This window comes from Erythrolamprus reginae, chromosome 3 (assembly GCF_031021105.1).
Source record: "Erythrolamprus reginae isolate rEryReg1 chromosome 3, rEryReg1.hap1, whole genome shotgun sequence".
Taxonomy (NCBI): Eukaryota; Metazoa; Chordata; class Lepidosauria; order Squamata; family Dipsadidae; genus Erythrolamprus; species Erythrolamprus reginae.
Window position 1 is genome coordinate 50,304,164 of NC_091952.1, and position 25,087 is coordinate 50,329,250.

The 25,087-nt window shown below is 41.7% G+C and overlaps 2 protein-coding genes across 3 annotated transcripts in view; both read right to left on the reverse strand.

Annotated features, from left to right (window-relative positions):
* The window catches only part of FKBP5 (FKBP prolyl isomerase 5), a 1,202,894-nt gene that overhangs the window by 640,481 nt on the left and 537,326 nt on the right, over nucleotides 1–25,087 (reverse strand). The gene's annotated exons all lie outside the window — the stretch shown is intronic.
* The window catches only part of TBC1D22B (TBC1 domain family member 22B), a 68,017-nt gene that overhangs the window by 40,817 nt on the left and 2,113 nt on the right, over nucleotides 1–25,087 (reverse strand). For both annotated transcript variants that reach the window (XM_070745205.1, XM_070745206.1), the window contains exons 2-8: nucleotides 19,784–19,840; nucleotides 15,166–15,467; nucleotides 12,380–12,559; nucleotides 11,023–11,093; nucleotides 10,246–10,374; nucleotides 6,639–6,704; nucleotides 2,447–2,561 (exon numbers count right to left, since the gene is read on the reverse strand). In XM_070745205.1, the coding sequence (XP_070601306.1) occupies nucleotides 2,447–2,561; nucleotides 6,639–6,704; nucleotides 10,246–10,374; nucleotides 11,023–11,093; nucleotides 12,380–12,559; nucleotides 15,166–15,467; nucleotides 19,784–19,840 (920 nt within the window). The remainder of the gene's footprint in view (nucleotides 1–2,446; nucleotides 2,562–6,638; nucleotides 6,705–10,245; nucleotides 10,375–11,022; nucleotides 11,094–12,379; nucleotides 12,560–15,165; nucleotides 15,468–19,783; nucleotides 19,841–25,087) is intronic.

Genomic DNA, 25,087 nt, shown 5'->3' on the forward strand with positions numbered 1-25,087 from the left:
CAACAGAAATAATAATTTCATAAAATGAGATTCAAAGGGAGCATCATCTTACAGATTCTACTGTAACTGAAGCACAGCACCGTAACGGACATAAAGTCTTCCTAGAACAGACCAAAGTCCTAGTTAGCCCCCTATGCCCCATAGTAGCCAGACATGAAATTCACACGTGTAAATGAAGAAGCAGCTATCCTGCACAGAATATTCCTCATCAGCCATATTTACAACATGAATGGTCACATCATTAGATACGTGCTTAGAATTGCAAGTAGATGTCATGTTCTACAGAGGAATCATTGAGTCTGTCATCTGCACCTCTATAAATGTTTGGTTTGGTGCTGCGACCCAACAAGACCGACACAGACTTCAGAGGATAATCAGAACTGCAGAAAAAACAATTGCTGCCAACCTGCCTTCCATTGAGGACCTGTATACTGCACAAGTCAAAAAGAGGGCGGGGAAAATATTTACTGACCCCTCGCATCCTGGACACAAACTGTTTCAACTTCTACCCTCAAAACGTCACTACAGAGCACTGCACACCAAGACAACTAGACACAAGAACAGATTTTTCCCGAACGCCATCACTCTGCTAAACAAATAATTCCCTCAACACTGTCAGACTTTTTTTAACTAAATCTGCACTTCTATTTCTACTAGTTTTTTTCTCATCATTCCTATCATCCTTTTCCTCCCACTTAGGACTGTATGACTTAACTTGTTGCTTGTATCCTAAGATTTGTATTAATATTGATTGTTTCTTCATTGCTTATTTGACCCCTCTGACAATCATTAAGTGTTGCACCACATGATTCTTGACAAATGTATCCTTTTCATGTACACTGAGAGCATATGCACCAAGACAAATTCCTTGTGTGTCCAATCACACTTGGCCAATAAAATTCTATTCTATTCTATTCTATGAAAAGCAAAAGTCTAAATGACCACATTTCTAGGCTTAGAAAAATAAAAACATAAGGCACAATATACCAATAACTAAGGAAACTGAATACTCCATTTCCATGCCATTCCTTACTAACAATTACTTTCACAAGTTCTATTTTAACTCATTTATGATTAGGAGAGAACACCTACTGTATATATTTAAGGCATGATCGCAAATAATCATCAATATTCAAAACACATCTTTTATCAGATTTCATTGTTTCCAGTCATTTATTCAACATGCACAAAATACATGAGTTATTCCATTCTCCAAGAAATTGGAAAAATTGGATTACTAATCATTGATGCACAATAAAAAAAAAAATTATGAAGTCTATCAATGCAGGTCAATTGCCAATTAAGCAAACGAATAGTGTATGAATTAGCTGTATAAATAGGTTTGATCAATGGCAGGAGGATTTGCAGAACTTGATTTTATTTTTTCATAATTTTTTAACAAAATAAATCTTACAGATCATTTAAATGTTTCTGATAGTATCAGTCTGGCACTGTCATCATCAGAAAAGTTTGGTAGATTTCTCAGGTACTAGATATACCTGTTGCTGCTTGGATTCTGAGCCAAGACAAACCAGTCAGATTTCTTTAAACCTGCTTTTAAACTAGTAATTCTCTGAGTATATAACTTGGACCCATATAAGGGCTGTGTTGTTAATTCTTCATTTTCTGGTGCTTTTTCTAATGTTTTTTGCTCTAAGTCAAAAACATATCGCTATTATGTGTTGTGTAGTTTCTCCGAAAAGCTCTTTCTTTTCCTAAATGTTATTCCTAAATTCTATTCTTGAAGCATTTTTTTCTGCGTGTCAATATTATTAAAACTGATAGAATGTGCTACCTTGTTCAATATTAACTGCTGATGAGTATTTTTGTTTCCACTCTACAGGGTAAAAAAAGTGGACTTCAAATAGAAGCACCGCTTTAATGTAAAAGAAAAAAAAAGCATCTCTTCCATGTCTAGATCTTTTAATTCATTAACCATATCTGATTATTCTAAAAACAAGGTGGGAGATATCTCCATGCATCTTACAAGATACAACATTGTAATAATGCCATTCTACATCTTTCTAAACAATTCGGAAGTAGAGCCCTCCTAGTGCATGATAAAATTTGACATTTCCATAATGCATCTTGATTGCAAAATGCTGTTATACTTGGCAAACAATGTAAGTCTGACACTACCACATTCATTATCCTTTGTGGGGTTCTCCTCACTAATGACTTGTTTTCCCTGACTGACAATCACAGCTAGACAATAGCTTGCTCTCCTCCACCACCCAAAACCCCCAAACTTTTCCTGTCAGATTTAAGACATGACTGACAAGAGCTAATCTTGGGAGAGAGATGACGAAGAATCAATTTGCAGTTCTACCTTTTATATTCTGTAATGGCAAAGCATTTCAGGGATGTTGAAGCTGTTCAGTGATGATAATCTGAGTATTCAACAGCAAGAGCTAATCACATACTTCAGCCATCGAGCATCGCTTACCAACATATTCAGAGAGGAACACAACAAAGAACGGCGTGACCAGGTCATTAATCCCTTGCACGTAGCCGCTGGCAGGGTGTCGGATGGCCCAGATAAACAGGATTCGTTCAAAGATCTAGAGAGGAAGAAGGAAAGCCAGGTGCTTGAGTTAGCCATGCCCAAGGAGAGAGGAAGAAGGAGAAAGCCTGAACAAGAGCAGGGGAGGAAGATGTTGTGGTAAGAGTTAGAGATGCATAGTGACTAAAGAAATAGCCAGGCTTGAGGTTCTTAGCAGCAAAAGAAGGATTCAGCATACAGTGTACCTTGCTGCTAGGATGCCACGTGCAGAAGCCAGCAGAAATTCAGAATCATCATAGATGAATACTGTATTCTGCTCTGAAAAGTGTATCTATCCTTTTCCATTGTCTATGGGATTAAGCACCTAGAGGGTTACAAGCTGAAAGGTAAAGCAGATGCTGTTTGGGGATTACCTGGCTTCACTTCCTCCATCCACAATGGAACCCTGAAGTTGTTTCAACCCAGATCTGCAGCCATTGGAAGTTCTGGGGAAGATCAGATACCTTCTCAACTTTTAAAACCTTTCCTTACAAATTCAAAGTTGCTTCTTTTTAAAAAAAAAATTGGGGGGGCAGACTGGGCAATTAAACTGTATGCCTGCTTATTTGTTCAAATATTTCAGTCCAAGGGAACTAAAGGCACCAGGTTGGCAGTGCTATCATTAATGTGAACTATCATTAAGCAAATGCTTGTAAATTGAGGACCTTCTTTAACTGATATCTTTCAGATGTTTGCTGGGTCAGCGTTTAATGAATGTCATGCTTAGTTCAAAAGAGCAGGCAACAAAAGATGGGGGGGGGAGAAGTACTACCAGACATCCCGTAGAATACAAAATATTGGCCTAAATTCACAAATATTCTGATGTGGATTAAGGCAGTTTGCTATTGTTCTAGTTCAGGGGTAGGCAAAGTTGGCTCTTCTATGACATATGGACTTCAACTCCCAGAATTCCCGAGGCAGCGTGATTGTCTCAGGAATTATGGGAGTTGAAGTCCACAAGTCACAGAAGAGCCAACTTTGCCTACCCCTGTTCTAGTCCAACATGTCTTCTACCTCTGTTATGTAAGAGTCAGGGAAGGGCTTGTCGCCGGCGCTTGTGGTGCGCCCCAACGGTGGGCGTGTGTTGACATGAGATTCAGCTTCCTGCGCATGCACAGAAACCAACTCACACAAGGATGCTTATGTGTGTACCATTTTGCTGATTTTTGGTGATTTCTTTGCTTCTGTGCAAAAAAATGCCAAAAATCGACAAAATCCTGGGTGCGTGAGCATCCATGCACGAGATTTGGCTTCTTGTGCATGTGCAGATACCAAATCTCACGTCAACACGCATGCCTGCCCACCGGTTAGCTGGACCTGTGCGCACAGCTCCATTTTTCCAACCGGGATAGCACATCTGGACTGTACCGGCTGCAGCCCACTATTGGTAAAGTCTTCCCAACGTCATTATCATATATTCTGCAGATGCTCCTATACCTACTGTTAAAAGTTTCTCATTTTCTGCTTATGGTTCAATATAGGCAACAAAAGGCCTTCTCACAACTATCTGGTATGGCCGAAATTCATGAACCTTAGGATGAGGCTATTGCTAATATGTACACAGTAGCCCCAAAACACAACGGCAAATTAAATAAATCACTTCTGCAGAAACAGCAAGGTCTGACAGACCATACATTGCAGCTCCTTGACAGAGGTGGTCTAGAGTCTCTTGTTTCCTTCAAATGTAAGAAGAGGGCTCAGACCTGAGGCACCTGATAGGTTTTCTAGTTGCACGCCAGGTTTAGAAACCTTAACCCCAGCATGCTTCAAGTCCTCATGGTGATTTTTGCAATTGAGAGAACTGACATTTTCCAGAATATATGTTGTTCACACTTCATGAAACATTAATAATAAATGGATAGCTTCTCTGTTACATTTGAATTCACAATGACTGAATTTAGTAGACAAGCAACTGACGTCTGTTGTTTCGAGAGTACAAAATCTTGATGGAGGTATTTATTGCTTGTTGTAGGAAACTTGTTATAGCAGAACAATATAAACAATATCTCAGTGCCCTTGGTATAAATTTGGTGGCCAGTTTTCCTTTCAAGGGTCTGCACAGGTTGTTTTATAACTTTCAGGATAGTCAGCAATGGCATTCAACATAATTGTGACAGATAGCTCTAATTAATCATACTTTGAACATGGTCATTTGTTTTGCAGCACTACCACTTATATTAATGGTTAAGTATTCTAGCTCTTAAGCTGATCAAAGCTTTTAAAATGTATGCACAGGCCATTGTCTGCTACAAGGAGAAAAGGGACAGACACCAGAAAACAAGCCATGACAAGGTGCCTATTCACTTCAAGGCCAACAGCACAGGACCTTGTTAGATATTTATTTATGCTTCATAAACCTGAAGGACTGAATCAATCTATTATGGTTTTAGATGGACTTTACATTAATAACCATAAATTCCCCAGCCTAATCCATCCTGACTCCTACATATAGAAAACCCCATCTCTGCTATACACGAGAGCTAGAAACAGATTAAGATCACTTAAGCTTGACTGAAACAGCATGATTTGCAGGCATCAGTAAATAATCAGCAGAATCAAATTGTTCAGTTATAATTTATACCTTATTTCATATTTACTTATTAATATTTGGAATTCAATTAATCTAACCAGAGGCCTGCCATTTAAAACTCTACTAAGATAATTCATGTTCTTAGGCAAGTCACTTCATTGCTACAATATGGACTTAATGCAGCTTTGATGGTGATATACATTGAGAGGACATTTAAAAGCCAGAGATTATTCCTTCCACAAAGTCACTACTTTCTGTTAAAGAGTTTCTAAAAACACTGACTTAACTTCCACAGAGCCTTATCACTAGAGAGCATCTAGAAAGTCCACATAGACCCCTCCCTTTTACTCATAGTAACTCCCTAGATACTAGTATTTTTCACTGAAAGAAGGATTGAGAATGCCTGGAGAAATGGATTTCTTGGCTTTCATGCCTTTTAAATTTTAAATTCTCCTTCAAGGGTATTTCAAAATGGCATACTGTATGGTCAATTTTTCTTCATTAGAAAAAAAAATATTTCCAACTGTGCAGTTCTTATTGTTCTCCTAATCTTACTTTGATTTTAGAATACTGTCTATTCTCCTAACATTGTCATATTTTTCTTCTGTACTATTGATTTATAAGCCACTCTGGGAGTCCTTAGATAGCAAGATATTGGGAGCTATAAACAGACAGATAATATCAGAACGTTGTACCCTTGCAAATAACTAAATATATCTGTGCATAGGAAAAACACTTTACCCTACTTAGTGCATTCTAAAAAGTAAATAAATTATGGGAAGTTGCATCTTTTTTCTATTGAAAGTTTGTAATTTTAGGTAATATTTGAATATATGTTCTTATGAAAAGATCACAATTAGACAGTACTGAAGCTATCGGGCTGCAGATTGAAATGTTAGTCCTGTATACCTCTTCTTATTGATTTGCCTGCAACATCTAGTAATATATCATATATAATGCAATGCCATTGTGTTATAAATTTCTTTATCCCCATAGCAATGGCTGATAAAATAAAAGGAAACAGAATGCAACATTATCCTATCATACACCTATATTACTACATATCCCTAAGAAGAAAGAGACAGGCACACTGGCGGCAGTGTGCATTCTTTTATAATTTCATAATGATTTTTGCATTTCCCAAATGGTGCACTTAAGTAGATTATTGATAAAATATTCCTACAAAAATAAGTGTGTCTGCGTGATTCATATATATTGCATTTTGAAAATGGAGCATATACTATGTAGCCACCTAACTTTTAGAGTGGAAATACTTAAAATACTTAAAAAGTGTGATTTAAAGGGGAAAAAATCTATCAGAAATGCCCTTGGATAGTACAAGGCAATTAACCCTAGAACATTGTGTCTTGACTTCAGCAAGTTTATGATGTTGGACTTCCCCAGCCAGCTGGAAGTTCACACATCTTAAACTGGTTGCCGTTGAGTAACAGTACTCAGAACATCAGTAATAATTGGACAAAACAAAAATTTCAATAAGCATCCTTGGTCACCAACATCAAGAGCAAAATGGCTTCCTGGAGGGGTGGGGTTGGGAGGACTCCTCACCTCTTGAACTGATGGCTGCTGGAACAGAGGGATGAGGGGATTTGTCCGTGGAATGTCTATATGGATCTGAAAATGATTTTTAAGAAAATAAAAAGAAATTAATGTTTGCAAACAATTTTTTCAATCTGCAAATACAAGGCAATACATAGTACCTCTGCGTGACCAGGTTCTTAAGTAGAAACATTCTTAAGTAGAAGCAATTTTTCCCATAAGAATCGATGTAAAAACAAATAATGCGTGCAAACCCATTAGGAAATAAATAAAAGCTCGGAATTTGGGTGGTTGGAGGAGGAGGAAGAAGATGAGGAGGACAGTTGCTGCCGAAGAAAGAAGGCGAGGTGAGGGGAATCAAAAAAATCAAAAACTTTAAGGCTTAAAATACACCTGGCGCGAGGCTGCCTCCCATACACTGGCTGCTACCTGCTGCCTCTTCCTTCCCATGCTAAAGGACTCCCCTCTCCTCTCGCTCGCTCGCTCTGTAGCCGGCGCCTTTCCTTCGCTGTGGTGACTCCTCGGCTGCCCAGAGCGAAGGGAGCATTTCTTTTCTCTGGGCGCTGGCAGATTTTTATTCCCTGACCAAGCACTCAGAGAAAGGGAAATGCTTCGTTCGCTCTGGACTGCCAAAGCCTCCTTAAGCACCACCAAAAGGCTCCTCTGGCAGCCCACATGGCGGGGATTAAAGGGGAATGGCAGGAAACTGGCCAGGGCTTCATGCCGCTCTCAAATCTCCTGGGAAAATTTTCCTGGCTTGGGTTCTTAAGTAGAGGCAAAAAAATCTTGAACACCTAGTTCTTATCTAGAAAAGTTCTTAAGTAGAGGCGTTCTTAAGTAGAGGTACCACTGTATTTCCATAGCCTAATCGAAACAGACGATAGAATGATGTCCCTGATTCACAGAGGACCAACTTTGCAGCATGTTCTTGCTCATCCAACTAAATAGAGCAGATGACTCAAGGTTATACGTTAAGGATCAAGCACAAATATGCAAGCCTTGCAGGAATAATCCCTTCAAAAGACTACCCTAAAAAAACTTAGGTAATTTCCCCACAATAGCTTATCTCTACGTCAAGAGTGCCTGCAACTCTTGGAAGGTGCCCAGGCAGCAGATGCACCAGCCTGATGGTTATGAGGTTCCAGGGATCAGTTATGTAGCAGCATAGGGAAAGCTTTCTTCCCAGCAAAAGAGCAGCCAGCCCACACTGTCAATGGCGGGAAGGATACAGTGCTATAGAACTGCTTCAACAGGAAGGAGTAGGGAAGTCTTGCATGGCTTATTCTTTTCTTCCAAGTGAAGCAACTCCAGTGGCTCTCTTTGGAAAGAAACGGAAGAAAGCACCCTCCAATGTGTGTTGAAGACTAGATCTCCCCTCTCCTCCAGCCTGCTTAAAATTATGGATTTCCCCAAAAGCACTGACCTGCAAGCAAGTTCTTGGAGAATGAACAGTTTTTTGTGCATGCATGTTTATGAGTATATACAAATTCAATCAATCAATCAATGGCATATGTAACTGGAATATAGGACCTTTAATATGTGACATAGCTCTGAAAGGCAAAAAGGGTATCTGTTCCTATTCTAGGGTCATTAGTTAGATGAGTTTCATGTCTGTTGATTAGCAAATAACACCTATTTTTAGTATTATTATTAGTACGGGTGTGTGCAACCTGTGACTCCTGAGCCACATGCGGCTCCTTGGGCCCTCTGCTGTGACTCCCTGTCAGGTGATCCCACCATTAGCTGACCCTGCCCCTCACCCTCCCCTCCTCTCCCCACCTGGCCTGAGAAGGTAAAGGCAACGGCAGGGGATGGAGAAGCAGCTGGGGCTAGACTTTCTGGAGTTTCTTCTTCCTTGTTGCTGCTGGGTGACGCTCAACCTGCTCTCCACCCTGAGACACTGGCCTGACTCGGCTGCAAGCGACACCAGCCTCACTAACATGAGGTTGGCAGGTGGAAATGGGATCCAGGAAGAAGGGATGATGGAAAGGGGGACGGACCCACAGCGCTCAACTGTGGCTTTAAAACTTGCAGGGGGGAATTTTGCCACCCGGAGGATGCTGCTCAATGAAAGCCACTGATGGCATCGTTCTGCTGGAGGAGTAAAGAAGCTCAGGGCACCGGGAAAAGGGGACTGGCCCTACAGAACCTAGCATGGCCACCTTAGGGATCAGGCTCGGAGAAAATCAGAGCGCCTTCACTAAAGATGCTCGCCCGTCAGCCAATCTCCACCCCCTCTCTATATATCTCTAGTTCTCTGTGTCTGTATCTCTCTCTCTCTCTCTCTCTGAAAGCTGGCAAACTCTCCTTGGGGCTCTTCACTACTCCTTTTCATTCTTCTTGGCAACTTTTTGAAATCTGGGCCGCCTGAGGAATGAGCAAGAGCCACTGCGGATGCTTCTCTCCGGGCAACGCTCCTCCCCCTGTTGAGACCCCCTGGCCCGCAGTGGCAGGACCGGGAAGGTGCACATGAGCTGGGAGACCCTCCTCAAGTGAGCAGCTGGCCACCCTGCGTGCAACTTTGCTGCACTTTGTCCGAGTCTGGCCCCTCGCTTGAGGAGAGTTTCCCCACTTGTGCACACCCTCCCGGCCTCACCACAGCCGGGCAGGGGGTTGCGAGAGAAGGGGGGGGAGAGTCACCGGAACCTTAGTGCAGAATGAGTGGGGCATAGTGGCTCCATGTCATAATGGGGTCCAGGAGGAGGAGGGGATCCCACCCCCGCCATTGTGAAGCATGCTAAAGTTCACTGTACTGTACAAGGCACTGCGAGAGTGGCTGATGGCCTGCCTGACGCCTCATATCACAATCAAAGAGGGGGTGAGAGAGAGAGATACAGACACACACACTTGGGACAGAGATACAGAGAGAGGGGGGAGAAAGGGGAACGAGAGAGACATAGAGAGACACACAGAGAAAGGCAGGGAAGATAGAGGGGGAGAAAGACATAGAGAGATACACAGAGGCGAGGAGGGAGAGAGACATAGAGAGGGAGAGACATAGAGAGGGAGAGATAGACATAGAGTGGGAGAGATAGAGGGAGGAGAGAGACAGAGGGAGGGAGGAGGGACACATAGACACAGAGAGGGAGATATAGAGAGAGGGAGAGGGGAGGATAGAAAGAGATGTCAAAAGAGATTTGTGGCTCACAATGTTTTTAAACAACTGGTTCTTGGCCCTAATGAGTAGGCTGGGTATGCATGGCTGGGAGGGTATCATTTGACTGGACTGAAGTGAGTGACGTCGAATTGGCCATGCCCACCCAGGTTTTGTGGCTTCCGGTATTTTCTTTCTAGTGGGAAATGGGTCCAAATAACTCTTTGAGTGTTTAAGGTTGCAGACCCCGATCTAGAATATTATTACCAATGTTAATTTGGGAATCAGGAATGGAAAGATCCATTCAACTACGGAACTTAATCAATGTGACTGAGTGTCATGCCCAGAAACTGTTTCAGCCAATCTGTCTCACAAGGCTATTTTTCTGCAGGTAAATTCCCTCACTTTCCAAATACATGCTTTGGAGCTCAGAAAAAATGGAAACATACATGCAAAGAATTGTAACTGAACAAATAATGGTCAGGGGGCCAAGCTCAATTTAGAGATTAGAAGTCTGAGCACCTGCCGATAGGTATCTTGATGATGCTCCTCATTTCTGGAGTCATAATACTGTTCAATGAAACCAAAATACTCTTCTCGTTTTCGTTGTAAAGTCAGCTTCCTTCGTTCCATACTGGCAGGGAGATAACCCTATAGAAGACAAGTCCTGTCAAGTCAAAATTCTTCCACTGTGTTCCACATTCCTATCCAATTTTCACTCCAACCAGCCCAATGCTAGCCCATAAGGAAATGTTTTAGGAAAGGATATAGGATTTAACAAAGAGTCCAACAAAAAGTTTATAGAACCAAAAGTTTGAAAAATGCATCTTCTTTTAAACAAGTTCTCCTATGGGGATGAAACTGCAACTATCAACATTTTTTCTCGCATCAAAGGTTTACTTTGGAGCCTAAAATTCCAGCATCACATAAATATTTCTTGGGAATAAGGTTTTTGGGAGGTCAGAAATAGTGTCGCACTGTAACTTCTCTCATTTTCTACAGAAACTGACTTTGGAATTCACTGACATTCTTGCTTTTTCATGGCATAGCTAACATAACATATGGGCTATTTTTTATTTCTAAATCAGTTTTTACAAACCTAAGCATAAAATGTACTGTTCTCCCATGCTACAGTGTCATAATCCTTCTCAAGAGATCTCAGGCAGCTTGGTTAAGAAAGACTTGGGCTAAAAATCCAACCAGGAGCTGTGTTTGCCTGGAGCCCAGTTATGCATCTTGGATACATTTTCATTATGGAGATGACACAAGTTGTCCTAGGTCAGAGGATGCAGCACTCACTGATAAAAGTCGCCAAGTCACAGGACGAACCTCTCTGGGGACACCAGGCCAGCTGCATTTCCTCAATTCATCTGCAAAGGGATAACAGGGAATTCATTCATATTAACTTTTTGGCATTTTTAAAGACAGCAGAAAATATCATATTTTTCAGAGTATAAGACGCACCGGTATTTAAGATGCACCTTAACTTGAGGGGAGGAAAACAAGGGGGCGGGGAATCTGTGTCTGACTCCCAGCAAACAGCACAGATGATATACACTGTTTGCTGTGTATTTCTATGCATGTGTGTCTGACCCATAGAAATAGCAAAGAATTGGAGAAATGTACACGATGGCAGTATATTAATGCCAGAAAGTTTTCTTAAATGTAGTCCCACTAAGTCCTCCCAATTATTTAAAGAGATCCACTCCAAACATGACTAAGTCAGAGGTTAACTTAATACTAAAACAGGACACTGTTACATTTCAGATTATACTTTTGTAGATCTTTAAAACTGATGTGGCTTTGTGGCAGTATACATTATTCTCTGCTATTTAAAAGAAGATACAATAACACTGGGCCTCTTCAGATCAGGCATTTATTTTAAAAAGCTTCTTCGTTTTGTTAAGTTCTCTACAACAATAATAAAGCAGTCTTTAAAAAGTAAGTCTAATAATTTGAACATTCTATAGACATTTATAGTTATTGACTTGCCTCCTTGCATCCAGTTTCAGAGTCTCATTAGCACAAGAAAATAGAATTCTGCCTCTGCCTCCCAGCAATTTGCCTTCTTGCAGGTGGTTTCATTTTCAGTTTATCAGCCTGAAATTTAGTTGCTTGTGCTAATCAGGTTCTGCGCTGTCTGCTGAAAGGAGGTAAATTGCTGGGAGGCAGAAGCCAAAGGATGGGGGATGCTGGGTGGAGCTACATTTGGTGTATAAGATTCACCCACGTTTTCACCCTCATTTTGGGAGTAAAAAGGTGCATCTTATACTCCAAAAAATACTGTACTTTTCTCCCCTCTGGAAAAGTAACTTAGTGCTTAGATATGCATGGCAATAGTGACTATGTTTCTTTTTGTTTTAATTTTTTGCAATTTAATATGTTTGGAAATAAAATAATACATCAAATGTAATCATTTTAGTCTTATGTACTGCTTTAGTCTTAATACAATCCTTGCTTGATCTCCTCCAAGACTATAACATTAACTTTCTTGGCGAGCAATGATCTCACACTAGAATCTCATGTTACACAAGGACATTTATCATAAACCAAACATGCTTTCGCCACAATCAGAGGAATGTGGCTGTTTATTCATTATTTCTAGAAACCACAAAAGTTATTCAGGTACTTTTGTCATCCCAACACTTGGACTTACCTAGATCTGTGTTTTGGCTGGACAGAAGCTGCCGGAATTTTTCCAAGCGAGTTTTCTCACGCACCGTCATGGGAGGAGCCCCAGAAGCATTTTGGTCAGAGATGCGAGCGACAAGTGGAATGATGGGTCGGAGTGGGAGGGATTGTTGTTTGTGGAGTGGGTTGCGCGGGCAGGCATCCTCTAAAAGAGTTTAAAGAGGTCCATCAGGAGTATACTGGGCAGCAGCAAACACTGGAGCTTCCAGAATCCATTGTTTTCTTCATGCCTCCAGAATCTCCAATACCAGGAAGCCTTCCACACCTTTAAACACACACATGGCAAGGAAAGTCTCCATACCTGTGAATTTTCTCTCCCATCACTGAAATGATGGCAGAAGCTTCACATGTTGAACTGTTTCCTGCCATGCTGTTATTAAAAAGGTATGCAAAGAACTTGAGGATTAGTCAAGATAAACCATGAACCGATCCATTCTTGCTGAACAACTTATCAAACTGTTCTGCTTCATACATTCACCAAGAACACTTGCACAGGAATAGCCTGATATTTTACCACTTTTACTATGTTTGACATAAGACTTATGAAAGTGCAGAGATTCGATGTTTGAAGTAGAATGCTGTATTGTTAGCAATTTAGATGGATGGCTCTTAAACCACTTTCACTGATGTCAAAATTACCTGGCCTGTCCATCAATATACTGTATATAAAGCCAATGTTCTCTCAGCTCTTCTTCCATCGTCTCCACCTGTTCAATCCTTTCCATCTGTTTCCAGATTTCAAGGCTCTTTCATTCCTTCTTCTTTCAGCATGCTAAACAACAAAATCAATAGCACAGAAGAGGAAGCACCACACCCCAAAAACAATCTACCACCCCAGCTTCCTCTATACTTCAATGCTAAAAAGCCAAACAATTTCCAGAAAAGAAATAGAATGTGGTATGGACCTTGATGCCATCTGGTGGTAGCTTTGCTATCAGATGGCTAATTTTTCAAAGCCAGAAAACAGAATATACTTTGCTCATCATTACAGTATGCAACATGAGACATCTTAATTGTTTGATTAATTAATACAGTGGTACCTCTACCTAAGAACGCCTCTACTTAAGAACTTTTATAGATAAGAACCGGGTGTTCAAGATTTTTTTTGCCTCTTCTTAAGAACCATTTTCTACTTAAGAACCCGAGCCCGGAAAAATTTCCCAGGAAATTTGAGAGCGGCACGAAGGCCCAGCCAGTTTCCTGCCATTCCTCTCTGGTGCAGTGTATGGGAGGCAGCCTCGCACTGGGTGTACGGGAGGTGTGTGCTCCTCCTCGCGGCCTCAGAGTCCCTCTTTTTTTTTTTTTTAAAGCCTTAAAGTTTTGGACTTTTTTGATTCCCCTCACCTCACCTTCTTCCTTTGGCAGCGACTGTCCTCCTCCTCTTATTCCTCCTCCTCCTTCCACCCAAATTCCGAGCTTTTATTTCTTTCCTAATTATTTCCGCATTATTTGCTTTTGCATTGATTCCTATGGGGAAAATTGCTTCTACTTACAAATTTTTCTACTTAAGAACCTGGTCACGGAACGAAATAAGTTCGTAAGTAGAGGTACCACTGTATTAGGAATGTACAATTTCTGGCTTGAGGATGCCACTAGATTTTGTGGCAGAACCCATTTCAAAGGGAATTTCAGGGAGCAAGTAGAATCTACGGAGAGGGGCGGCATACAAATCTAATAAATAATAATAATAATAATCTAATAAATAATGAACTGGGTATCCCTAGAATATCAGTAAATATTAAGATACTGATTTATCTTAGAATTTAAAAAATGGTTATTTGAATTTTTTTTAAAAAGATACTGATTTATCCTCTAATCTTCCATAAAGTTCAAAGCTACCAATGAAGCTGTCAATGTTTTGGCCATTTTGGGCATGGAACTCAAAAAGAATTCTGGTAGGCTGCAGGACAACATCAGACTGTATTTGTTACACTCATATCTCACATGCAATATCAAGATTCAGTGGTCAAAACTCTATGCTCTTCCCAGAAGTTTCAAACACTTTTTGAGTACAAGTTCACTAACCAAAAGGCCTTTATCTACAGAAAGAGCAAACTCATTCACCCCCACCCTATAATAAACATATACTGACTATGCTTGATATCAGTTAGTAACAATGACTAACAGGTACACTAACCATTGCTTATAAGAGCATATCAGATCTGTGTGTGCTCTGTAAAGGAATGTACTTTTAAAATACACTATTATAATTTCACTGGCAAGAAAAGCCATGGTCTGCCAACTACAGTACATAATCAGATCCCAGGATTCACCTTGGCCTAGCACTGTACTATAACCAACGGCGATAAATAAATATGAAGCTGAAGAACATGTTTATATACAGTAACATAGAAACATAGAAGTCTGACGGCAGAAAAAGACCTCCTGGTCCATCTAGTCTGCCCTTATACTATTTTCTGCACCAATGGATTATCTTCCTGCTAAATACGAGGCAAAATAAAAAGTTAAGAAAGCATGAAAGTCTTGTTTCCTGGGACATTGTACTTAGCTAGTTACTGGCTTTCAGGACTTCAGCAGGAATTAACCACACACATAAAAGACTATTTCTTCGTCCATAAGAAGAAAAACAACATTTTTGGCTAAAACAGATTGAAGGTTTTGAGAATATTCCATTCTGCATTTGCTTACAAATGCAGCATTTGTACAGAACTGCAAAATTCACTGTCACAAATTTGATGGGATATAGCAATACACTGCCCCCCAAAAAAGCCGAGGCCACAAGCAACCTACCAGGTCCTCTGGATAGCTGGGCTTCACTATTGGATTTGATGACTTTGCAATTGATTGACGTGTCAGTGAGAGCTGCCTGGGGCCACTCGGGTTTCATACGCAGCCTGCTGTGATTTTCCAAGACTTGTGCGGCTGTGGCCTTGGCCACTTTAGAGTTCAATGTTTGGAAAGATGAGAAATCTTCATCTTCATCATCCCCAATATCCCAAGCATCACTAGTGTCCCGAGCAAACTCATGAAAACTGCTGGCCTTCTTATTTTTCATAGAAAGTGTATTGATCTTGGAGCGTTCCTTGATGAAGCTAAAGAAAGCAAAAGTGATACAGTGTATTGAGAATTGCACTCAGTTTTGATATACAGATTTTCCGTGCCTACGTCATTTTGATTTAATGTATTGTTTACTCTCCCTACATCCCACTCTTCCCTTTCAGTAATCCAAAGAACAAAATAATTTTAGGCAATCTCCCCCAAATAAAAAACTTCAAATTCTAAGCCAGAACTTTATAGATTGTAAAGGGCGGTCCATGAAACTTCCTGTGTGGTAAGCCAAGTAAAACTCTGGTGTTATGCTATGTCAGTAAAGTACTAAAAGTGAAAATAGAAATGTTAATTTATCACTGCCCCAAAGAACATGTATACTGAATAAAGACACAATTAATCCCTTTATTTGAACAATACTGTTAACTTGAGCTTGCTTTATTTTCATTTATATGAATCATAAATCCTAGCATCAAAGAACCCATGATAAAGTCTTTGCCTATTCAGATCAAGAAACCTAAATGGATTCCAAGAAAGTAAGGCAGATCAAATGGAATTTTAAATGCAAAAAAAAAAAAAAAGGAATTTCTTAAGAATACATCAGGAATCCCTACCAATACTTCAAAGGTAATGATGGTACTGAACCCCCATTAGTTCCACTGCCCTTTGCTTTTTTTAAAAAAAGAGGAGGCAGAGGAACCTCATATGTACTTTTTTAGTCATAAATTTTAATACAAAATGAAGTTAACTTAACTGATAAGTAGAAGTAAATTCTAAATAGTTGCACGATAATCCAAAAGTCCAATGTCAATAACAGTAACAAATTAAAGACCAAATTTAGCCAATCACTGTACATAGACTAAAAGAAGGACATATATAACTGACACTCATTTCTTTGTACAGTTTCTCAACCTTTGCTGGATGGGGAGTTCTGGGAATTTATTTGTTTGACTTCTATGCTGCCCAATCCTGAAGGACTCGGGGCGGTCTACACAACTTCAACTAGCCCAGGTTGAAAAAAAACGTGATGGTGAATCTGTGGCACGCATGCCAAAGGTGGCACGCAGAGTCCCCTCTATGGGCACTATGGAAGCCATCCAGCTGCTCTTCTAGTTTCCGGTGCTCCATCTAGCTGGTCTTCACAGGTGACAGAGCACCAGAAAAAGGCCGGAAAACAGCCCGAAAACCAGCCAAAAATTAGGCCGTTTTTCAGGCCAATTTCAGGATCAAAACCAACCCAGAAAACAGCCTGAAAATGACCCCAAAACAGCCTGAAAATGGCCTAAAACCCAGCTCAAAACGGTAGTCGAACCTCAAGGTGACAAGGGCATAAGTGACTGTGAGCAGAGACTTCCTGTCCAAATAGGGCTGCAACTGGTGCACCAGGTGAATCTGGGCAAACGCTCTCCTAGCCACAGCCGAAAGATGGTGCTCTAATGTTAGCTGTGGATCAAGGAGGATGCCCAAGTTGTGGACCCTCTCTGAGGGGGTCAATAATCCCCCCCCCCCAGTAATGGATGGACAGATGGAATTGTCCTTGGGAGGCACAGCCACTCCGTCTTGTCAGGGTTGAGTTTGAGGCTGTTGACACCCATCCAGATCCTAACAGCCTCCAGGCACCAGCACATGACTTCCACTGCTAATGGTACACTAATTGCATAGATAGCTATATAGATCTATATTTTTATCGTTCATATAGCAATTAATATTGTATAGAGTAAATTCAGTGACTCCAATAAAATCACTTCAAAGTTCAGCAGTTAATATTCTCAAAATAATCATCTTTATTCTGATTGACACTAAAATTGCCCTATGTATGTCTTTGGCCTTCTTAAATCCCACCTGTCCCTTTCCCTTTATAAAGAATCAATCAGTAACTGAAATAGTAATAAGGATTTATAATAGGTGACTTAATGTTGTATAGCCCATAATATAAATCCAATAGATTTAGTAATATTAGGGTGAATGAAGGATAGCAAATTTTTTAAAAAAAACCCTCAAAAATAAATCAGCATAGAATTTAGTTATTTATGAAATGAATATTTTACATTTTTTAATAACATGATATTCACAATTTAAATACGACACCTCTTTAACAGCCTAGTAGTTAATGCTTAATTCATTTAAACTTAAATATTAATTCAAATCTGAAATTTTGCAGGTTTTCCCCTTTCTCCTGTTATGCAAAAGCTAAGTGTCTTCTTGCCAAACAAAAGCAAAGGATAAGAAAACCTCTCTCTGGGGAAAATGCTACTCCTACACAAAATCCCCATGGACCTATTTATTTACAAATTGCCAAACTTCATTCCCTTAAAAAGAACTACCAGATCTGTAAATTTGATGTTAAACAGCAATCAAGTTAATAACTGTATTGACTTCCAATTATAATTAATGGAGACATAATACCCCATATTTCCTAAATTAGGATCAACTGAATCCAGTATCCTTGAAACAGACCAAGCAGAATTGGACTGCTTCTAAATCAATTTAGAATTCTGATTCAAAATATTAAATCAATATTTCAATCAAATATTTTGATCAGTCTAATATACCCCTTTATAGTCCTCATATTACTTGCACATAGACTGACACTAAAACTGTACTACATAGGTCATTGCTCTTTTGAAATCCCACCTGTTCCTCCCCTTTTACAAATTAACATACATGTTCAATTTTATAAACTATTGGTTTCCTGACTCACTGAGGGCAGTAACTGTGAAGATGTCATCCCATAATGAATTAATACTTAAACCATCAGCTCACTATGTCCTTTGCTTAATGGCCAATAATGTTTTCAAGGAAGCAAAAAATAAACCTCAAAAGAGTACTGACAGTACAGTGTTCCCTCGATTTCCGCGGGGGATGCGTTCCGAGACCGCCCGCGAAAGTCGAATTTCCGCAAAGTAGAGATGCGGAAGTAAATACACCATTTTTGGCTATGGACAGTATCACAAGCCTTCCCTTAACACTTTAAACTCCTAAATTACCATTTCCCATTCCCTTAACATCCATTTACTCACCATTATTACTGGTACTCACCATTGAATAAGACACTTAGTGATCCTGATATTTATAAACATAATTATTTATTAACAATAATTATTTTTTTGTGATTTATTTGCAAAAAATATTAGTTTGCCGATGACATATGACGTCATTGGGTGGGAAAAACCGTGGTATAGGAAAAAAACCGCAAAGTATTTTTTAATTAATATTTTTTGAAAAACCGTGGTGTAGGCTATTCGCGAAGTTCGAACCCGCAAAAATTGAGGGAACACTGTACTTGGATGTAGTATCCAAGTACTTCAGTAGAACATCATCAACCAAGGCAATATTGTAAAATTTGTAAAAATGCCTTATCATAGAAGAGGTAGAATAATTTGCCATTTTTACTACTTGGAGGTAGTCCCTTTTTACAACCATTCATTTAGTGACTGTTAAAAACTACAATGGCACTAAAAAAAGTAATTTATGAGAGTTCCTCACACCTACAACGGTTTGTTTGTTTAATTTTATTTATTTATTTATTTATTTATTTATTTAATTTATTTAGTTAGTTAGTTAGTTAGTTAATTAGTTAGTTAGTTAGTTATTGGATTTGTATGCCGCCCTCTCCGTAGACTCGGGGCGGCTAACAACAGTAATGAAAAACAGCATGTAAATCCAATACTAAAACAACTAAAAAACCCTTATTGTAAAACCAATCATCCATACAAACAAACATACCATGCATGAATTGTAAAGGTCTAGGGGGAAAGAATATCTCAGTTCCCCCATGCCTGATGGCAGAGGTGGGTTTTAAGGAGCTTACGAAAGGCGAGGAGGGTGGGGGCAATTCTAATCTCCGGGGCGAGTTGGTTCCAGAGGGCCGGGGCTGCCACAGAGAAGGCTTTTCCCCTGGGCCCCGCCAAACGACATTGTTTTGTTGGCGGGACCCGGAGAAGGCCCACTCTGTGGGACCTAACCGGTCGCTGGGATTCGTGCGGCAGAAGGCGGTCTCGTAGATACCCTTGTCCGGTGCCATGAAGGGCTTTATAGGTGATGACCAACACTTTGAATTGTGACCGGAAACTGATCTGCAACCAATGCAGACTGCGGAGTGTTGGTGTTACATGGGCATTTGTCGCATCCCCATGGTCACATGATCCAAATTTGGATGCTTGACAACTGACATGTATTTCTGACAGTTGCATTGTCCAGGGTTCATGTGATCACAATATGTAACCTACCCAACTGCCTTCTGACAAGCAAAATAAATGGGAGAAGTTAAATTTGCTTAACAACTGCAGTGATTTGCTGAAAAACGGTGGCAAAAAAAAGTTGTAAAATGGGACAAAATTAAGTACTGGAAAGTACTTACTTTTTTGTGAGCCGTGGGTCCAGTGGAGGATGCTGAGCTCCATAAACAGGTTGAATACTGTAAAAGAGACAAGATACACAACCGATATTAGATTTATATTTTGCCTTTCCTTCAAGACTTCATGGCAACCTCAATTTTCCTCTATATAACAATGTTTCTATGAGACAGAATGGGCTGAGAGATTGGGTCTGGCCCAAAATAATCCAGTGAGCTTTAATGACTGAAGGTGAATCTGAATTTGGGTCGTCTTCACACTAATGGGATATACAGCACTGGCTTTGAAAATAACCATACTGTACTTCAATAACTGCAGACAGAACTTCAGCATCCTCAAAGTTTCATAATAATTCAGAGTTGAAGGGTAGTTCTTTTTAAGACGAGGACAAATATTTCTTTTGAACTGCTATGGTAACATGGTTATATAGTAATATGAGATTGTGAAAAGTTAGAATTTATTTATTTATTTATTTATTTATTTATTTATTTATTTATTCATTGGATTTGTATGCTGCCCCTCTCCATGGACTCGGGGCGGCTAATAACAGTGATAAAAACAGCATGTAGAAATCCAATATTAAAACAGCTGAAAACCCTTGTTATAAAACCAATCATACATACAAACATACCATGCATAAATTGTAGAAACCTAGGGGGAAAGAATATCTCAGTTCCCCCATGCCTGACGGCAGAGGTGGTTTTTCAGGAGCTTAAGAAAGGCAAGGAGGGTGGTGGCTATTCTAATCTCTGGGGGGAGTCGGTTCCAGAGGGCTGGGGCTGCCACAGAGAAGGCTCTTCCCCTGGGTCCCGCCAAACGACATTGTTTAGTTCAGAGGTCCCCAACCTTTTTTGCACCAGGGACCGGCTTTAAGCTAGACCAGTTTTCCATGGCCCGGTGGGGGGGGGGGGGGAGCTAGCTGTCAGCGGCGCCGTAAAAGGGGCGATCAAGAGAGGAATGGGTGAATGAATGGACGGAGGGTGGGAAGGAAGGAAGGAAAGAGGGAAGGGACAGGAACAGAAGAGGGGTGCAAAGGAAGCAAGGAAAGGTGTGAAAGGGGAGAGTAAGAGAGGAAGGAGTGAAAGAAGGGAATGAGGGAGGAAAGAAGGGAGGAAGGAAAAGGAAAGCAAGAAATGGAGGGAGGAAAGGAAGGAAGGAAAGAAAGAAAGAAAAAGAAAGGGGGAAGGGACAGGAACAGAGGAAGGAAGCAAGGAAACTTATGAAAGGGGAGAGTAAGAGAGGAAGGACTGAAGGGAGGGAGGGAGGGAAGAAGGTAGGAAGGAGAAAGAAAAGAAGAAATAGAGGAAGGGAAGGTAAAAGAGAGAAAGAAAAAGAGCAAGAAAGAAAGAAAGAGAAAGAAAGAAAGGCAACTTCAAAGAAAGGCTCACTGAGCATCTCTCACTCTCTCTTTCTATCCCTCTTTCTTTCTCTTCCTTTCTCTCTCTCCTCTTCCTTTATCTCCTCTCTCTCTCTCTCTCCCTCTCTCTCTTTCTCTCCCCCCTCTCTCCCCCTTTCCCTCTCTCCCCCTCTCTTGCTATCTCTCCCCCCTTTCCCTCTCTCTTTCTCTCTCTCCCTCTCTTGCTATCTCTCCCCCCTCTCCCTCTCTCTTTCTCCCTCTCTTTCTCTCTCTCTTCCCTCTCTCTTTCTCTCTCTCTCTCCCCTCTTTCTCTCTCTTCTTCTCACTTTCTCTCTCTTGTTTTCTTTCTGTCTCTTTTGCTTTCTCTCTCTCTCACTCTTTCTCTCTTGTTTTCTTTCTCACGCTCTTTCTCTCTCTTGTTCTCTCTCTCTTGCTATCTCTTTCTCTCCCCCCCTTTCTCTCACTCTCTCTTTCTCACTTTCTCTCTATCTTGCTGTCTGTTGCTCTCACTCACTCTCATTCTCTCTCCGTTCTTCTCAGCGGTGATGCGCGCACCCCCTGCCTGTCTCACCTTTGCCGAGAGCACTTTCGTCCCGGGCTCTCAGCAAGGGGGTTGCAGGAGAGACGAGGCAGGCGTTCTCTCAGCGGAGGCCGGCGAAGGTTTTTCTTATTTTGAATATTCCGAGTGGGCTAGCAGGGAGATAGGGAGCGCGCGCAACCGCCCGAGCGCCCCCGACATTGAATATCACCTTCGCCGGCCCCGCCTCTCCTACAACCCCCTTGCTGAGAGCCCGGGACGAAAGTGCTCTCGGCAAAGGTGAGGCGGGCAGGGCGTGCATTCCGGGTGCGGGAGGAGCTGCGGCGAAAGACAGGAGGTGGCGGAGGAGCAGAGGGGGCAGATCGGGCGGGCGGTGGGCAGCGCGGAAAGGCCGAGGGGGCCCTGGCGCTGCGGACCGGCTGAAAAACCCCAACGGCCCGGTCCTGGTCCGCGGACCGGCGGTTGGGGACCTCTGGTTTAGTTGACGGGACCCGGAGAAGGCCCACTCTGTGGGACCTAACTGGTTGCTGGGATTCGTGAAATGCAGAACAAACCTTTAACTCCAGTCATAATATTAGAGTGGCAGGGTTTGGTACTCTATAGCAACTAATGGATGAATCTTGCATTTTGACATTAAAACTATTACAGAAATAGTTTAAAGATTTTTTAAAAAACACTTTGGCATTGGTTACATGAGAACCAGACCATTATGGCTTATTCAATAAACCAACCCCACACACAACATAAAAAACCTAGTATATAAAAGAAAAATGGTGACCTAATTTGATAACTAAACAATCAGAAAGGGATTCTACTTAACTGGACACTAAAGGCCTCCGCTAGGGTGAAGGGAGCCAGGTCTTAACCACTTTTTTAAAAGGTAAAATAATTGGGATCCATTTTGTATTGGGAGGGAGTCATTTAAAAAGGCATGCAAATCCTATGAGATGGGAAAGTTTAAAAGCAGAAACGTGGAGCACGCTCTCCCTATGGGAGAATGTGGAATGGACATATGTTCTTGGAAGAGGACAGTCCCACAAGTAACTTAGCATCTTGAATCACAACCAGGAGCCTATTATAAGCAAGTACAGCTTATGGAATGGTGCTGTTATATGGGCGAAATGAACTATAACTCCTCATAACTACCTAGACTGGGTGGCACAGTGGTTAGAATGCAACAATGCAGGCTACCTTCAGCTAACTGCTAGCTGTAGTTCAGCAGCTCACCACCCGCTCAAGGTTGGCCCATCCTTCCATCCATCCGAGGTGAATAAAATGAGGATCCATATTGTTGGAGGCAATAAGCTGATTCTGTAAACCACTTAGAGAGGGCTGTAAAATCACTATGAAGTGGTACAGTGATCTCTCGATTAGCGCGGGGGTTACGTTCCAAGACCTCCCGCGCTAATCGATTTCCGCGTTATAGTGGTGCGGAAGTAAAAAACACCATCTACGCATGCGCGCCATTTTTTTCATGGCCGCACATGCGCAGATGGTGGAGTTTGCGTGTGGGCGGCGGGGAAGACCAAGGGAAGGTTCCTTCAGCCGCCCAACAGCTGATCTGCTCTGCAGCGCGGAAGCAGCGAGGAGCCGAAGATGGGGTAAAGGCAAAGGGGAAACCCCATCTTCGGCTCCTCGCTGCTGCCGCGCTGCGGAGCGGATCAGGTGTTGGGCGGCTGAAGGAACCTTCCCTTGGTCTTCCCGCCGCCCAGGCAAAGGGGAAACCCCAAGATCGCTTGCCGCTTGCCGTATTGCAGCTTGGAGCCTTGCTTCGCCTCCTTCGCTGCAATACGGCAAGCGGCAAGCGATCTTGGGGTTTCCCCTTTGCCTGGGCGGCGCTGGGGCCATGCGGAGCCGCTCATCTAGGGGGGCGTGGACCGGCAAGGTGCCCTCCGCTCTCTCTCTCTCTCTCCCTGTTACCGGTGTGGTATAAGAGAGAGAAAGAGAGAGAAAGGAGGGCGACTTGCCAGTCCACGCCCCCTTGGATGAGCGGCCCCGCATGGCCCCAGCGCCGGACTCCGCCGTTGCCTCCGCCCTTGTTAGGCTCTGCAGCTGAGAGGCCACGTCCACCCCCTCCTCGGTGTCCCCGGCACCCAGCGTCCCCACGCCGCCTCCACCTCCCGGTAATGCGCCCGACCTCTGCCTCTCTCTTTCTCTCTCATATACCATGCCGGCAACAGGGAGAGAAAGAGAGAGAGAACTAGGGCGGACTTATTTTTTAATTAATATTTTTTGAAAAACCGCGTTGCAGCGTTTCGCGCTAATCGAGACCGTGCTAATCGAGGGATCACTGTATATAATTCTAAATGTTGTTACTGCTATTGCTGCAATCGAAACTTCCCGATAGTCTTCAAGAGCAGTCAATATGCTGCAATGGTCTAATTAGGAGGTGACTAAAGTGTGAGTGAGCATGAACAAGTGTTCCCAGTCCCAGAATAAATACAATTGGTGCACAAGACATACCGGTAGTTGGGCTCCTCTGGGCTACTGCTGCTACCTGCTCTTAGGGTAAGAGATTGAGTCCAAAAAGGTCTCCAGGTTGCACATCAAGTCTGAATGGGGCAGTGCCAACCCAGTTTAGAATGATGAAAGATGAAAAGAACCAGATCCAGAATCCATAAACACTGCCATGGCAGGATTCAGGCACAACCTATGTTTCCCTACCCAGATCCTCAACAGTTAACAGATATTTTTGAACTGTTTCACTTGGATACATAGGGCCAGACATATACAATTGAGAATCGTAAGTATAAGCCCCTCTCCCCAGAGGTTTATTTTATCTAGAGCTTAACACACTGAAAAAGGGGAGCATAATGACAAAATCATGCAGAATTTTAAGGACCAATTCAGTAAGCATTTTTAATAAAGCTATCCAGCTACAAGGAAAAGCAGTAACAGAATTAACAATCCATTATAAACACCTCTCCTTTACTTCATGCCAAGAAGTCATGTGGAAGTGATTTCCCATTTTAATAAAGCAACTCTTTACTGGTTTCAATGACATTTTAGCCTAAATCAAAATATCTCTTCTATCCCTTTCAGCAGATTTAACAGAAGTCAGCTGAACCCCCCCCCCCCTTAACCTGGAACTAGCTGCCTGACAGGGAACAAATCATATCCTCATGTTTTTCTAGCCCATACATAACATGTATACAAAATTGTCTATTATAAACAATGTATGCACATTTACATTACACAGTTTTGGGAGGAGTAAGATAGCAATGTTTGAAAATCCTGTATAAACCGAATATTATCTGATAAAAATTATCAAACTTCAGAATGTCATAAAATAAGGGGAAACCTTGGACTCCCTTCTGCTAGCGTGAGATATCCCAGCCAGCATTGATGATGTTGCAAAGTACTCACATCAAAAATGGAAGAAGTTTATATTTACTGGTTGGCTCAAATTCAAAT